The sequence below is a fragment of the Coturnix japonica genome, chromosome 2, assembly GCF_001577835.2.
Source record: "Coturnix japonica isolate 7356 chromosome 2, Coturnix japonica 2.1, whole genome shotgun sequence".
In the NCBI taxonomy this organism is placed as follows: Eukaryota; Metazoa; Chordata; class Aves; order Galliformes; family Phasianidae; genus Coturnix; species Coturnix japonica.
The window spans coordinates 612,995-626,533 of NC_029517.1; the positions used below are offsets into that span (position 1 = coordinate 612,995).

At 54.2% G+C, this 13,539-nt stretch overlaps 1 protein-coding gene across 11 annotated transcripts in view; it reads left to right on the plus strand.

Annotated features, from left to right (window-relative positions):
• Positions 1-13,539, plus strand: part of MAP4 (microtubule associated protein 4) — a 90,491-nt gene that overhangs the window by 33,701 nt on the left and 43,251 nt on the right. For all 11 annotated transcript variants that reach the window (XM_015852720.2, XM_015852727.2, XM_015852721.2 and 8 more), the window contains 5 exons: positions 11,174-11,305; positions 11,862-11,972; positions 12,199-12,327; positions 12,828-12,902; positions 13,344-13,472. In XM_015852720.2, coding sequence (XP_015708206.1) covers positions 11,174-11,305; positions 11,862-11,972; positions 12,199-12,327; positions 12,828-12,902; positions 13,344-13,472 — 576 coding nt within the window. The remainder of the gene's footprint in view (positions 1-11,173; positions 11,306-11,861; positions 11,973-12,198; positions 12,328-12,827; positions 12,903-13,343; positions 13,473-13,539) is intronic.

Here is a 13,539-nt window from a genome sequence, read left to right on the forward strand (position 1 = left end):
ACCATTCTCTCTCATGTTCAGCTGCTCTGTTCCCTGTGCTGTGTCTTGAAGCTGCAGTGATCCCTGTGGCTGTGCCGTGGGGCTGGGATAGGAGCAGCTCCAAGCAGGGTGATGCTCATGGTGTGCAGCTTAAGGCTGTGCCCAGAGCTGCAGGCAGCGCTCAGCACCTTGCTGTGTTCACGTTGGATTCCCAAACAGACTCAAGGGAAGTGCAGGGGAGATGCAGTTAGGCTCTTTGGGAACACAGGTGTCTGCTTATGTCCCCAGTGTAGAGCATGGGAAGTGCTGCTGTGCTTCTCACCTGTCCAATGAATCCCAGTGTTGACTTGCCCGTGTCTCACTGCTCACTGCCCCAGATCCCAGCAGAGCGCAGTGGGGACGGCCCAGCACTGACTGCAGGGTTGCTGTCATGGTGACCATGCTGCACTTCTGTGATGGACATAGAGATGTGCAGAGGTCAGTATTGCAGAAAGTAAAACCTGTGTGCCATGAGGCTGAGAACCACAGAATCACAGCATGGCCTGGGCTGCAAAGGCCCACAGTGCTCATCCATTCCAACCCCCTGCTGTGTGCAGGGTCAGCAACCAGCAGCCCAGGCTGCCCAGAGCCACATCCAGCCTGGCCTTGAATGGCTGCAGGGATGGGGCATCCACAGCCTCCTCGTTCCATTTAATGCCTGCAGGGATGGGGCACCCACAGCCTCCTTGTTCCATTTAATTCCTGCAGGGATGGGGCACCCACAGCCTCCTTGGGCAGCCTGTCCCAGCGCGTCACTGGGGAGCAGCAGCTCTTTGGGGAGCTCCATCTTGGCACGTTGTTCTTTTGCTCTGGTTTGGAGAACACGGGAGCTACCGAGCAGGAGCTGTGAGTTGGGCCCCCAGCACAGCGACTGGAAGTGGTCATTGCTGCTTCCTTATAAGGGTAAATGCAGCAGCAGTCGGTGCAGTGCTGGGGAGCAGCCATGGCTGCCTGCTGTGCGTGGGGTGGGGTGGGAGTGGGGAGGCAGCAGTGGGTGCCCAGTGGAACTAACAGCAGCTCTGAAACAGAAACAAAAGTGATCTTTGAGCAGCGCTACGTTTGCAACTCCTGATGCAGGATATTTGCCCAAAGCTCGAAGGGATTAAATGAAATCAAAAGAAAAAGAAAGACAAATTTATGGGAAGAAATCCATCGATGGTGATCAGATGGATGAGTGGGAGCAGCCTGTTGTCCTGCTGGGAGCAGTGATCTGCGCCGCCTGCACCCGCTATCCCTGCTTGGCTGGCCCAGGTCTTTCTCTCAGGTCAGGCCACAGAAATGCTTGGCCATTGATTTCAGTGCAAATTGTGCTTGCAAGCAGCATCCTGAGCTGCTGCTCCAGCAGCAATGTGACACCAATGGTCCCATTGATGGTCCCATTGATGGTCCCATTGATGGTCCCATTGATGGTGCCACCAATGGTGCCACTGATGGTGCCATTGATGGTGTCAGATGCCCCAGCATGGCTGGGCTGCATTCACAGACACCTGGAGGAGCAAACTGTGCCACATCTGAGCTGGCTTTTGGCAAATCTCCTGGCTGCACGCGGTGAAATGTTGCTTGTTGTGCAGTGTGCTACCTGGATGTTCATGTTTACTAATCACTTGCGCTTTTTTGCCCCTTTCCCCTTCCCTTTTCCCTCTCCTCCTCCTTTTCCCCTCTTCTATTTTCTCCTCCTAGAGGCCTAGACTGTCTCCTAACACTGGGGCTGCCACTGTCACAAGACCAGTGTCCTTTTCTACCTGCCATTGCTCTTCTAAAACCTTCAGCATTTTGCAGAGCTCTTGCTTTACACCTCGGACTTTGCATATAGAAGAACCAAGGGCGGCAGCACCGTGGCCGACCAGCCCTCCTCCTCCTCCCTCTGCTGTGCAGTGCTTATTGAGACCTCCCTTTCTTTCTGTGAGCACAGCTGTGCGTTGCTCACTGTGTCGGCTCTCCCGCTGTATCCACATCGCAGCCACGGCTCCGTTTTCGGTCAAACCACTTTTAACTTCCAGCCAAATGCTGTTGTTGTGGGTGTCTGACAGCAGGAGGGGGGCTGTGCCCAAAGGTGCCCTTGGTGGCTGATGGTGCCCTATGACTGCATTGCTGCCCCCTCCCTCCACTCACGGTCCCACTCACTTTTCTCCTGGCTGCTTTGGCACCTTCCCCCAGGAGGTTCTTATCTCTAATGACGTCGTCTTAAAACTGAGTGTTTCCACATCACAGCGTTTATCACGGAGACTTGGGGAGCGGATGCGGAATGGCCACGTTCTGCTGGGGTGTGAGCTGGGCTGTGGGCACTGCAGGTTTTGCACTGCTTTGGATGAGACAAACTCAGCCGGGGTTCTGGCAGACCCACACATGGGTTGTTTGGGGATGGGGCTGTTGGATGGTTACCATTGCTTTGCCCACAGCACCTGCTGAAAGTACAGCATGTGTCTGAGCCCAAATGCACCCTGAGGTGCAGAATATGAATCCCCAGAAGCTCTTGTTGTAAAATTCTGCCAAGACAAGGTAGACGCTGCTTTGGGAAGGGAGTAGCTGTCAGACCCCCCCGGTGCCCCCCTACCGGCTGCATTACAGCAACAGCCATGCAGGAGCAGCACACCTGGGGTGAGCACCGCTGCTCCCACCACTTCCAGCTGCCCTCCAAAGCTCTCCCTCAAACAGAGACCCGACCCGTCTTCCTTATTTGGGACCAAATAAGTGATTCTGTGATTGCCAAAAGCAGAGCTCTGTGCATTTGTTTGCTGAGCGTGGTGCCTCGAGCTGTCCCTCCTCACCTTTTGCCTTAAGTGGGACCAGCACCCCGGGAACAACAGGAGGGGTTCTCAGACCGAGCAGCAGAGCTCTGTCACTGTGCCCCGTCAGTCATTGAGCCCGGCTTTGTTCTGTCCTTTATTATCAACCAGGTGTGTCACAGTTCCAGCTCTGCTCCCCCTGCTTTAGTCCAGCTTTCAGGGCTCATGATGTATGTGCAGGACTCACCCTCACCTTTCTGTGCTTACAAACCTGTCTGCTGTCACCTGGAGCTGTGTATGGCTGCTGAATAAACCACTGCGATGAACCTCAAACGAGCCTCCTGCGTCGTGCTGTGCTCAGAACCTCCTCGGTGCTGCTGTGGATCCCTGCTCTCCTGGCTGAGCCTTCCCAGGGCTGCGGGCTCAGAGCAGTGAGGTGGCTGTGCTGTCTGATGGGAATTGAAATGCTTTCAGGGAGCCACGTGGTCGGGTGCTTTGAAAGGGATGCAAAAATAGAAGGAAGGAGAATCAGTTCTGGCTGCACTGACAGCATCCAAGGGCTGGGGAGGGCTGGGGGCCGCGTCCTTGGTGCAGGGAATGCAGCAGTGCACATGGAGAAGCTCTTGGTAGCAGCTGGTGCTCGTGGTGCTGCTGGGGCTGCTCAGCTCTGCGGGGCTTTAAGCTGGTTCTGATCCACAGCTCAGGGCTCTGTGCTCCATAGCCACGCTGTGCAAAGCCTGCATGGGTGGATTCAGGTGGTGGGGCTGGCAGCTTTCTGCCTCCTCCTGCTTAAGGGGTTGGGAACTGCAGCCTGTTCCCCTCTGAACTCTGCCTTTGTGTGCAGCTGGGGAGGGCAGTGCTGGGTTTTGGTGCGGTGGGAGCAGCTCTGTGTGCACGTCCTGCTGTAGCTGCCCCATGGACATTGCTTTGGGGCCGTGTTTCTTTGGAGCACTAAGTTTAGTACAGTTCTCTATGGCTCCTGCCATAGAACCATAGCACCACGGGCAGCCTGCTCTGGTGGTTGGTGACCCTGCACGTAGCGGGGGGTTGAAATGAGATGATCATTGCAGTCCTTTTCAACCCAGCCATGCTGTGGTTCTATCGTTCTATGGTTCTAGCCATTCAGGTTGGAAATGACCCTTAAGATCATCATCTCCAACTGCCGTCCCCACACTGTGCCCACATCTCAGCAGCTCCTGAGCATCTCCAGGGACAGAGACCCCCCCCAACACCTGGCTGCCCTTTGGGAGTAGGAATTGTCCCTAACATCCACCCTGACCCTCTGCTGCTGCAATATGAGGCCATTCCTGCTCATCCCATCCCGTACCCAGCAGCAGAGGCCGACCCCACCTCATCACCACCTCCTGGCAGCAGCTGCAGGTAGCAGTAAGGTCACCATTGAGCCCCCACTGCTCCACACTGACCCACCCCACAGCTCCAGTCGCTGCACAGCACTGTGCTGCAGCCCCCCACTCTGCACACACTGCAGGACCCCCACGAGGGGCTGTGGGAGCTGGTGCTGCTGTGCCCAGCTCTTGCTCTTACCCCACGCTCCCACCCCCCAGTTTTCCTGTCACGTCTGTCTCTGGGACATTTCTGCATCCAAGAGTTACTTTCCTTTTTCCTCCCCCATGCCTGGGCTGACATCCCCTTTCTTTTCTTGCTTATTCCAATGGTTTACGGTGCATTTTTTGGCAGCAACCCTTTAGATAAGTGGAGTTCATGCGAAGTTCATGCTTGCAAGGCTTGCCAAAGGAAACAACGCAATGCAATGAAATACACATCCAGAACATCCAGACGGAGCTTAGTCTAAAGCGTATCCACCTTTTGGCGATGTCTGTCCTTCTGCTGCTGTCCATCCTATCTGAAAAGTGGCTGCTGAGCAAAGTCCCTGAGGACTGGAAAAATAGAAACGTCACTCCCACTTAAAGAAAGGGAGGAAGGAGGAGCCAGGGAACTACGGGCTGGTGGGCATCAGTTCTGTGCTGGGAAGGTCATGGAACAGTTGTTCCTAGAAGATGGGTTAAGGCACATGAGGGATGAGGAGGTGACACCAGACAGCCAGCACGGCTTCAACAAGGGAAGGTTGTGTCTCACCCACCTGGAGGCCTCCTATGATGGAGTGACAGCATCGGTGGACAAAGGAAGGGTGGCCGATGTCATCTGCCTGGACCTGTGTAAGGCCTTTGGTAGGTCCCTCAGCACAGCCTTATCTCTAACTTGGAGACAAAGGGGCTTGAGGGGTGGCAGTTTGGTAGATAAGGAGTTGGAAGGCCGTAGACAGAGGATTGTGCTGAATGGCACCGTGTCCAGGTGGAGGACGGTGATGGGAGGTGCCCCCCAGGGGTCTGTTACAGGACCAGTGCTCTTCAGCATCTCCATCAATGACATCAGTTATGGGTTTGAGTGCAACCACAGCAGGTTTGCTATGACACCAAGCTGAATGATGTGGTTGACACGATAGAAGGATGTGAAGCCATCCAGAGCTCCTCTCCATCCTGAATGGCTCTGTGCATTGAGATGGGCTGATGGCTGAACGTGGTGCTTTTGGGGGCAATTCCAGCCTCTGGGATTCCATGTGGTGCCCTGTAGCTGATGGTGGAGCTGGGTGATGAGCTGCGGGGTGCTGCGGTGGGCACAGGTTGGCCATAGAGCAGCTCAGGGTGCTGGGAGCCAGCAGGGATCACCACTGTTGGGGGCTGTGTGATGTGTAATGGGCCTTGGCAGAGCAGAGGGGCCGGAGGTGGCTGCGCTCTTGATGGGCTGCCGCATACTGTGCCCTAATTGCAGAGCAATTTGTGTCGAACATCTCCCGGTGCCAGCTGAAGCCGTGTGGCTGTAGAATGAAATTGTGCATCGGGGCAGAAAGTGCAAAGCTGCTGGGATAGCAGAGAACAGGCAGCTCATCCCTGCGTCAGTACAGGCTGATCCGGCCTCTCAGGTTAGCACAGTGCGTCTGAGACGTGACGGGTGGTGAGGTCTGAGGAGATGCTTCTGCTTTGTCATGGAGGGAACTTCTTCATTATTGATGTTGGTTATAAAATAGGGTTCTTGTCGTGTGGTGCTGTCAGCTCCCCCTGCTCACACCGAGCATCACCTGAGCAGCGCTGTGCTGCTATGGCCCCAACCACAGCACAGCCCCAAACCCTGTGATCTGAAATGAGGTTGTCAGGCAAACGTTGCTGAAGCGTGGGATCTCATTGATGGAGATCAGCCTCTCTAAGTCAGCTCAGGGGAGATGTCCTTGCAGTCCGGATGCAGGCCCTGCCCAATGGGGGTCTGCTTTGTGAGACCACCGTGACACGACCTGCACTCAGCTGGGACACAGCTCATGTCCACAGCAGTGTGAATGCACCAAGTCATGGAATCATAGGATCATAGAACAGCCTGGGTTGCAAAGGCCCAGAGTGCTCATCCAGTTCCAATCTCCTGCTGTGTGCAGGGTCGCCAACCAGCAGCCCTCCCTGCTGGGCTCTGCACTCTCATCTGCTTTCATCAGTCCCAGCTCATGGTCAGGAGCCCCTTTGCTTCTCCTTCAGCTCCTGTTGAGCTCTGTTTCCTCCCTTGCATAACCTTCAATCTGATAACATCCAACTTTCTCACGTCTGCTGTTCTGATCGTGGATATCCCTGAGTTCTCCCCGGCTGCCATCCATCCTAATGCTGCCTGATGACTCCATCTGCCCTTTCATCAGAGCCCTTCCTAACCTCTCACAATAGAAATGTTAAGCATGACTTACTCTGGATTCCTGACCTTCATGCTCTGGCTGCCTGTCGTGCTCCTCCAGCAGGTGATCAATCCTCCAATGGCCACAGCCTGGCCAGTGCTTTATTTACCTTTATGCCATTTCCTTCTGCTTCCAGTGTCTCTAACATTTCCCCTGGCTGCATATAAACATATTTTGCTCTTGGCTCACTCAAGTCTTCCATTTGCTTTGCTTGGAGTCTCTGCGACGTCCAGCCTGTGACATCAACGCCATTCTGGTTTCCAGTGATGCAAACAGTTTGGCTTTCCAAGTGCCACTCATACAGCAGCAAGGTTTTAAGGGGTGATCACTGTCAGGCAGCGCTGCAGGCGTGGGGCAGGACGGCTGGAGGGCTGTGCAGAGGAAACAGACCTGTGAGTGTTGGCTGATGCTGGGCTGACCATGTGCCAGCAACGTGCCCAGGGGCCAAGAAGGCCAACAGCATCGTGGTGTGTGAGCAGCAGCGCTGGCAGCAGGGCAGGAGCTGCCCACCCCTCTGTGTGGCAGTGGTGGGGCTGCACTGCAGTGCTGAGCTCAGTGCTGGGGCCCTCTTGGGGGTCCTGCAGTGTGTGCAGAGGGGGCAGTGGGGCATGGGGGGCTGCAGCACAGTGCTGTGCAACGGCTGGAGCTGTGGGGTGGGTCAGATTGGAGCAGAGGGGGCTCAATGGTGACCTTACTGCTGCCTGCAGCTGCTGCCAGGGGGTGGTGATGAGGTGGGGTCGGCCTCTGCTGCTGGGTAAGGGATGGGATGAGATGGAATGACTTCATATTGCAGCAGCAGAGGGTCAGGGTGGACATTAGGGACAATTCCTACTCCCAAAGGGCAGCCAGGAGTTGGGGGGGGTCTCTGTCCCTGGAGATGCTCAGGAGCTGCAGGGATGTGGGCACGGTGAGGGGCTGGTGTTGGGCATGGGGATCTCAGGGCTCTTCTCCATCCATAATGGTTGTGTGATTCCATGCCCGCAGAGCGCAGTGCGGCCCTTCTGTGCGTTCCAAGGTCAGACGTTCGGTGCTGTCTGTATTTTTCCTAAACCAAGAATGAGGCCCAGACTGCAGCAGTGCCCCGCAGCGCCGTCACTGCGCTCTGCATGCGTCGGAGCCGTGGAAGGTTCCCGACAAGCCTGGAAACGTCCGCTCTGCTCAACATCAGCAGCGCTCTGTGCTGGCTGTGTGCCCTGCTCTGCCATACACAGCTGGGTGAGACAGCGTGCTGGGAGGCCAGGGGTCTGACTCAGGCAGGATTCGAGTTGTGTTTTGGGTGTGCAATTATGAGCTGCAGCGCATGGATCGACCTCATTGCAGTGCATCACATCTCTTGGAGCAGAAGATTGAGCACTGGGACAGGTTGCAAGGAGGATGTGGATGCTCCATCCCTGCAGGCATTCAAGTCCAGGATGGATGTGGCTCTGGGCTGCTGGTTGCTGACCCTGCATATAGCAGGGGGTTGCAAGCAGGTGACCATTGCGGTCCATTGCAAGCCAAGCCATTCTCTGATTCCATAATAAGCTCCCTGAACAAGAAGCAATAGAAATGTGGATCCTATCCCATGTTATGCAAATGGCTTCGTGCTTTGATGTCATTCATTTGACACATTTGGAATGAATGGCCGTAAAACTCTTCTCTCGCAGACGCGGCAGATAGATTTCTCCCGACTGCTGCTGTGCTTTGAGCAGAGGAAAGTAGGTCAGCAGCCTGTAATCTCACAGCATTAAACAAACATGACTGCGGTGCTGAAGGGAGAATTGCTATTTTAAGGGCTTTGCAGTGCTGGTGGATGGGGTGGATCTATGCACATCCATGCTGCAGGAGTAACACGTGTGGATTGGGGACAAGCCCCCTTCGTAGCGCCAATCCACGCGTGTCACTCCTGGAAGTGCTGAGAAATGAAGGAAGGGATCCCAAGAGTGGGCTCCATCAGCACAGGGGTGACCAGCAGGGACAGCCCCTTCCAACCTGGGCCACTCTGTGAGTGCTGGTGCCATGCTTGGTGCATGCTTTCACTGATGAGAGCTCCTTGGATATGAGGATAGGAGATACATTGAGGACAAGAGGTTGTGCCTCACATTGTGCCTGGGAGAGTCAGGGTGGATAGTGGGAGCAATTCAGGATGGGGTGTCCCAGAGCTGTGGGATGCAGCACTGGGAGCTGTGGGCAGTGGGTTTTGGGGTTGATTGGATGGACGTGGACATCTCCAACCGTAATGATTCTGTGATGAGTTGGAAAGCAAATAGATGTGATAGAACTGACCTTTTAGGCAAGTAAAGGTATGAGCAGCAGTGAGAAAAGGGCTGTGGATGGAAGCTTGTCATGATTATGAGCTCTTGAGTTAGATCTGTTGGAAAAGCGGGGAGCTAAGAAAGGCAGATTGGTGTGTGTAGGGCAGGACGTTCACAGACACACTGACGTGGCCGTGTCAGAAGATCGTGATAGATCAAGGTGGGATGCCAGCACACACAGCCTGTGAGATAGAGAATAACCCCAGGTGGAAGGGACCTGAAAGGGTCATGGAGTGCTGCTGCTGGGTGGAAGGTGTACAAGATTAAGGTACAAAGTGACGTGTCACTACCAAATAGGTCAAAAAGAAGGGGCTGGATGGCCGGGCCCAGAGAGTGGTGGGGAATGGAGTCACATCCAGCTGGTGATCAATGAGAAGTGGAGTTTCCCAGGGGTTGGTATTAGGGCCTGTCGTGTTTAACCCCCTTATTGATGGCCTGGATGAGGGCACTGAGTGCACCCGCAGTAAGTCTGCAGCTGAGCCCGAGCTGGAAAGAGCTGTTGGTCTGCCTGGGGGTGGGACGGCCCTGCAGAGGGATGTGCACAGGCTGATCACTGCGCTGAGGCCCAACGTGATGAACTGCCACTGAACTCTGCAGCCCCTGACTGTGCATCTTTGCAGCGAGGTGACACCAGTTCTGACTGTCAGAAGCACTTTTAGCATCCCAGCTTATGTAACAGCGTGGAATTTCATCAGGAAAGCAATAAATGCTTCTCTGGTTGTCAGCACCATCTGAAATGCCCTCCAGGTTCTTGTGGACCCATCGCATCTTCCTGATCTTCCCCATCCAACTCGGTGGTGGATTTTAATTTGCTTTTCCCTGCAGCGAGGTCAGTTTTGACACAACCTCATCCAGCTCTGGGTGCAGCGCAGGCTGCTGATAGCTCAGCCTTTTCCTTGTCTGCAGTGCACATCTGCAGGGGTTGGGGCCTTCTGAGGAACAAGGCAAGAAGCTGAAGATGCTGGTGGAGCAGTGCAACACAGAGGAGCTGGGATGCTCCCAAGGCAGCTCACAGCTTCCCATGGAGCACAAAACCATGCATGCTCTCAACTCTCTGCCTGCTGCCAATGCTCATAGACTAATAGGATGGCCTGGGTTGAAAAGGACCTGAAAGGTCTTCTAGTTTCAGCCCCCTTGCTGTGGACAGGGTGGCCAACCACCAGACCAGGCCGCCCTGCTTCATGTTCCTTGCTGAGGAGGGGTAGATGTGCCCCCCTCGTTTCCTTTGTGGTCACTACAGATTGTTGGTGGGCTGGGGGTTGTTCCAGCAGAACTCTGGGTCTCAGTGGGTGCCTTCAGCATGCCTGGCATCCCATGGAGATGCAGGACCAGCGCAGCAGTCTGAGCAAATTAGCTTGAGGATCAGCCATAAGAAAGAAGCTCTTAAGCTTCTCTTTTCCTCTTTGCTTGGTTTGGCTCTGGCAGAGGCATCCCGTGGCTGCAGACTCATTAACTGAGAAGATACTTAACCTCCAGCTAGAGATCTGCCCAGCGACCTCCCAAGATTAGCATCTTCCCCAGCAAAAAGGCTTTGCCACCATAATCCCCTCCACACAGCGCTTCTCTCCGGCCGTGTGCCCTGCGGCTCTGAGCTCCCTGTGCTGGGGGTGCTGCTCTGTGTGGATTAACTCCTCCTGTCACCAGGGCAGATGACAGGAGAAAGAAGCTGGTGCTGGCAGTGGCTGTGCTGAATGTTCTGTGTGTCCGGATGAGCTCGGGGGAGGCTGTGTGCATGGGATGTGTGCATTGGTGGCCATGGAAATGTGGGCATAAAGCAGCAGAGCCACTGGCAGAACCACACTGGGATGCCAGCAGCATCTGTGGGGCTGCATCATGGCCATGGGCATCGCTCCCTCATGGGCAGAAACTGCATTTATTTCAAAGCCTGATGATGTTTACACATCAGAAGGGAGGCAGTGCTTTGTAATTACAGGCCTCACAGTTTGCATTTCCACTCTCTGGCCTTCAGAGTGCATGCAGAGGTCAGTTTAGCACTGTTGTCACTAGCTGTGTCAGCACTGCAGTTCTCCTGCAGTCATGGGCTCCCATCAAAGCACAGCATCTGTCGTACCTCCCTTGTCAGAGCAGCCCATTGGCACACAGTCATGGTTGCAGCCATGGTTGCAAAGGTGCAGCCATGGGTTGTCCAACGTTTGGCAGCAGGACAGCACTGTGGTGTGAGCTCTCCATTCTCAGTCCTGTTGATCATCTTCTGATGCAGAGGTTCCCATTATTCTGCATCTTACATTTAACTGTCTGGATCAAGACGATAGGCAAAGAGCCATGAACTCTTGGCCAACAGTTGGTGTTTGTTGCCTTTTAGGTGCTGTATTATGCAGGAATAAATCTTGAATTGTTCAGGGTTATTATTTTTGTATTGACTGCGCCACTTTTTTCTTCAATTTCAGTGTTCCCAGGAGAAATCATGGATGAAAAGCTGTCCTATAAGGAGTTCCTCGACCGCAACGACACGTGGGCCATGGATGACAGAGAGCTGTGCTTTGAGCCACAGCCAGTGTTCCAAGCCATGGAGATGGCAGGTATGTCTGTGGTTCTCTACCCCCCACCACAGGCAGCGCCACCAACCTCCCCATTTCATAGCAGCCCAGGCTGCCCAGGGCCCCATCCAACCTGGCCTTCAACACCTCCAGGGACTTCTTTTGTTTATGATAAAAATGTATGGGAAATGACTGCATGTTTTTGAGCACATGGGTGTGTTGAGGCTCAGTGATCAGCTCACGGGCAGTTCATCTCTTTGGCATTTCATTGTCAGTGTCTGCTTGGAGTGATGGCGTTCCAGTGAGATAACCCATCTGATAGAGCAGGGTACAGGAAAGGCTCCTCGTGCCTCAGTTACCATCCGGACTGCAGTCAGTTTTCCTTTCTAAGCAGTCTGAGCAGCCAGCCCTGCTTTCTGTTGGCCGTGCTGTCTGGTGATGGAGGGGCTGACCCTCATTTTGCAGGCAGCTTTCCTTGGAGGTCCCTCCCTCTGCCCTGCTGGTACCACCTCCATGGTGGCACTGCTTGCATCTCTGCCGACAATCCTATGCCACGCTTCAGCCCCGCAGTAACGCTGCCTCATTCCGTGTCCCTCAGACCCCTTCAGCATGCACCGAGGGGAGAACCTGCAAGACCTGTCATTTCCTCCTGACATGAAGAATGTGCAGCTCTTCACAGACCATGCTGACACTTCCACAGACATCCATGGTGAGTTCCTCCTCAGCGCTCATCCCTGGTGGCCATTTGTTGGCGTCTTCTCCATTGACTTGCACGTACTGAAAGCTGTGCAGTAGATAAGACCAAATCATCTCTTTGCGTGGTTCCTTTTTGTGCCTGGGGACGTTCATTTATTTTGCAGGTGTCGTAGCCTTTAAATTGTGGAGGGGAGTTGGTGGGGCAGCACAGGACTGACAAACTGCCTTCTTTTCTTCAGTGCCACATGGGTCTGTGATGGTACCCGACCAACAGTTCCTGGGGTCCCCCTATTGCCCTGCAGAGGTCTTAGACCCGTCAGCCTTCATGGGCCTCGATTCAGCTGCAGAATTTCTGCAGGACAAAGCAGGTGAGAAACAGAAGTTTTGCTATCACTGTCTGTCATACTCTGGTTGGGTTTGGGGGATGTTTTGGAGGAAATCTTGGTGTAACAGTCCTAAAGAACCTTGGTGGGAGGTATCATAGAATCACAGCATGGCCTGGGTTGCACAGGCCCACAGTGCTCATCCAGCTCCAACCCCCTGCTGTGTGCAGGGTCACCAACCAGCAGCCCAGGCTGCCCAGAGCCACATCCAGCCTGGCCTTGAATGCCTGCAGGGATGGGGCATCCACAGCCTCCTTGGGCAGCCTGTTCTATGGGGTCAGTGCTGGTTATAACTCCTTTGTTATACAGGCTGTGGCTTAGCAGTGATTGCAGAAGAGCACAGTGTTCTGATGGCACTCCTAAAGTGAACCCATAAGTTGTTACCCAAGAGTGAAGTCAGAACAGCAGCAGTTGATCCCTTGGGCAAAGAGCTTTAAAAATGAAGCAGCATTGGGCCAGGACTGACTGTGTTGTATTTTCCTTAGTGCCTGAAGATCATTGGATGGGAGCTCAGCATTACGCGACGGGACCGGATGCCTCTTTCTTTGCTGAGCCACCAGGTAAAAATAGTTGAGTTGATCTGTGGGAACTGTCTGTGGAGTTTGTGAAGAGCAGAAGCTGAGCTTCTGTCCTCATCTGCCTTTTCAAGGGACAAAAAGCAGTGGAGAAACACAAGTCAAACCTGCTGGGGGTGTTAAACACCGGAGCTGTGTGTTCCCTCCTAAGGGTCTGCCTCATTTTGGTAAAGGAGCCAGGAGGAGAACCCTTCAGACTGCAGCTGGATCTGTAGTGGTTTTGGAGCTCAGGGCTCCCTTAGAGCTGGTGCTGTCCTGCTGGGTGCTGCACGGTGCTGCTGTGGTGCTTCCCATAGGATGCTGTGTGTTCTTACATTGCCCAAATCATTCTCCTGCTGACAGAGGAGCGATTTGCGTCCCAAGTCCAGGAGGTGAAGCTGTTTGCTGAGCTCTTTGAGTTCTTAATAAACTGTTCTTTATGCCCAGTGCCCCCCACAGCCCCTGGAGCAGAAGTGCTGGCTATGCCAGAATGCCCTGCAGCAGCAGCTCCTTACTTTGTTCCTACGGCGTTAGCAACATCCCCAGCAGAGGCCGAAGCTGCTGAGACACCAAAAGGTAACACTGCACTCAATTTTAGGGTGCTCACTGATAGACAGCAGGAACTCGTGGTACGTGTTTGTTT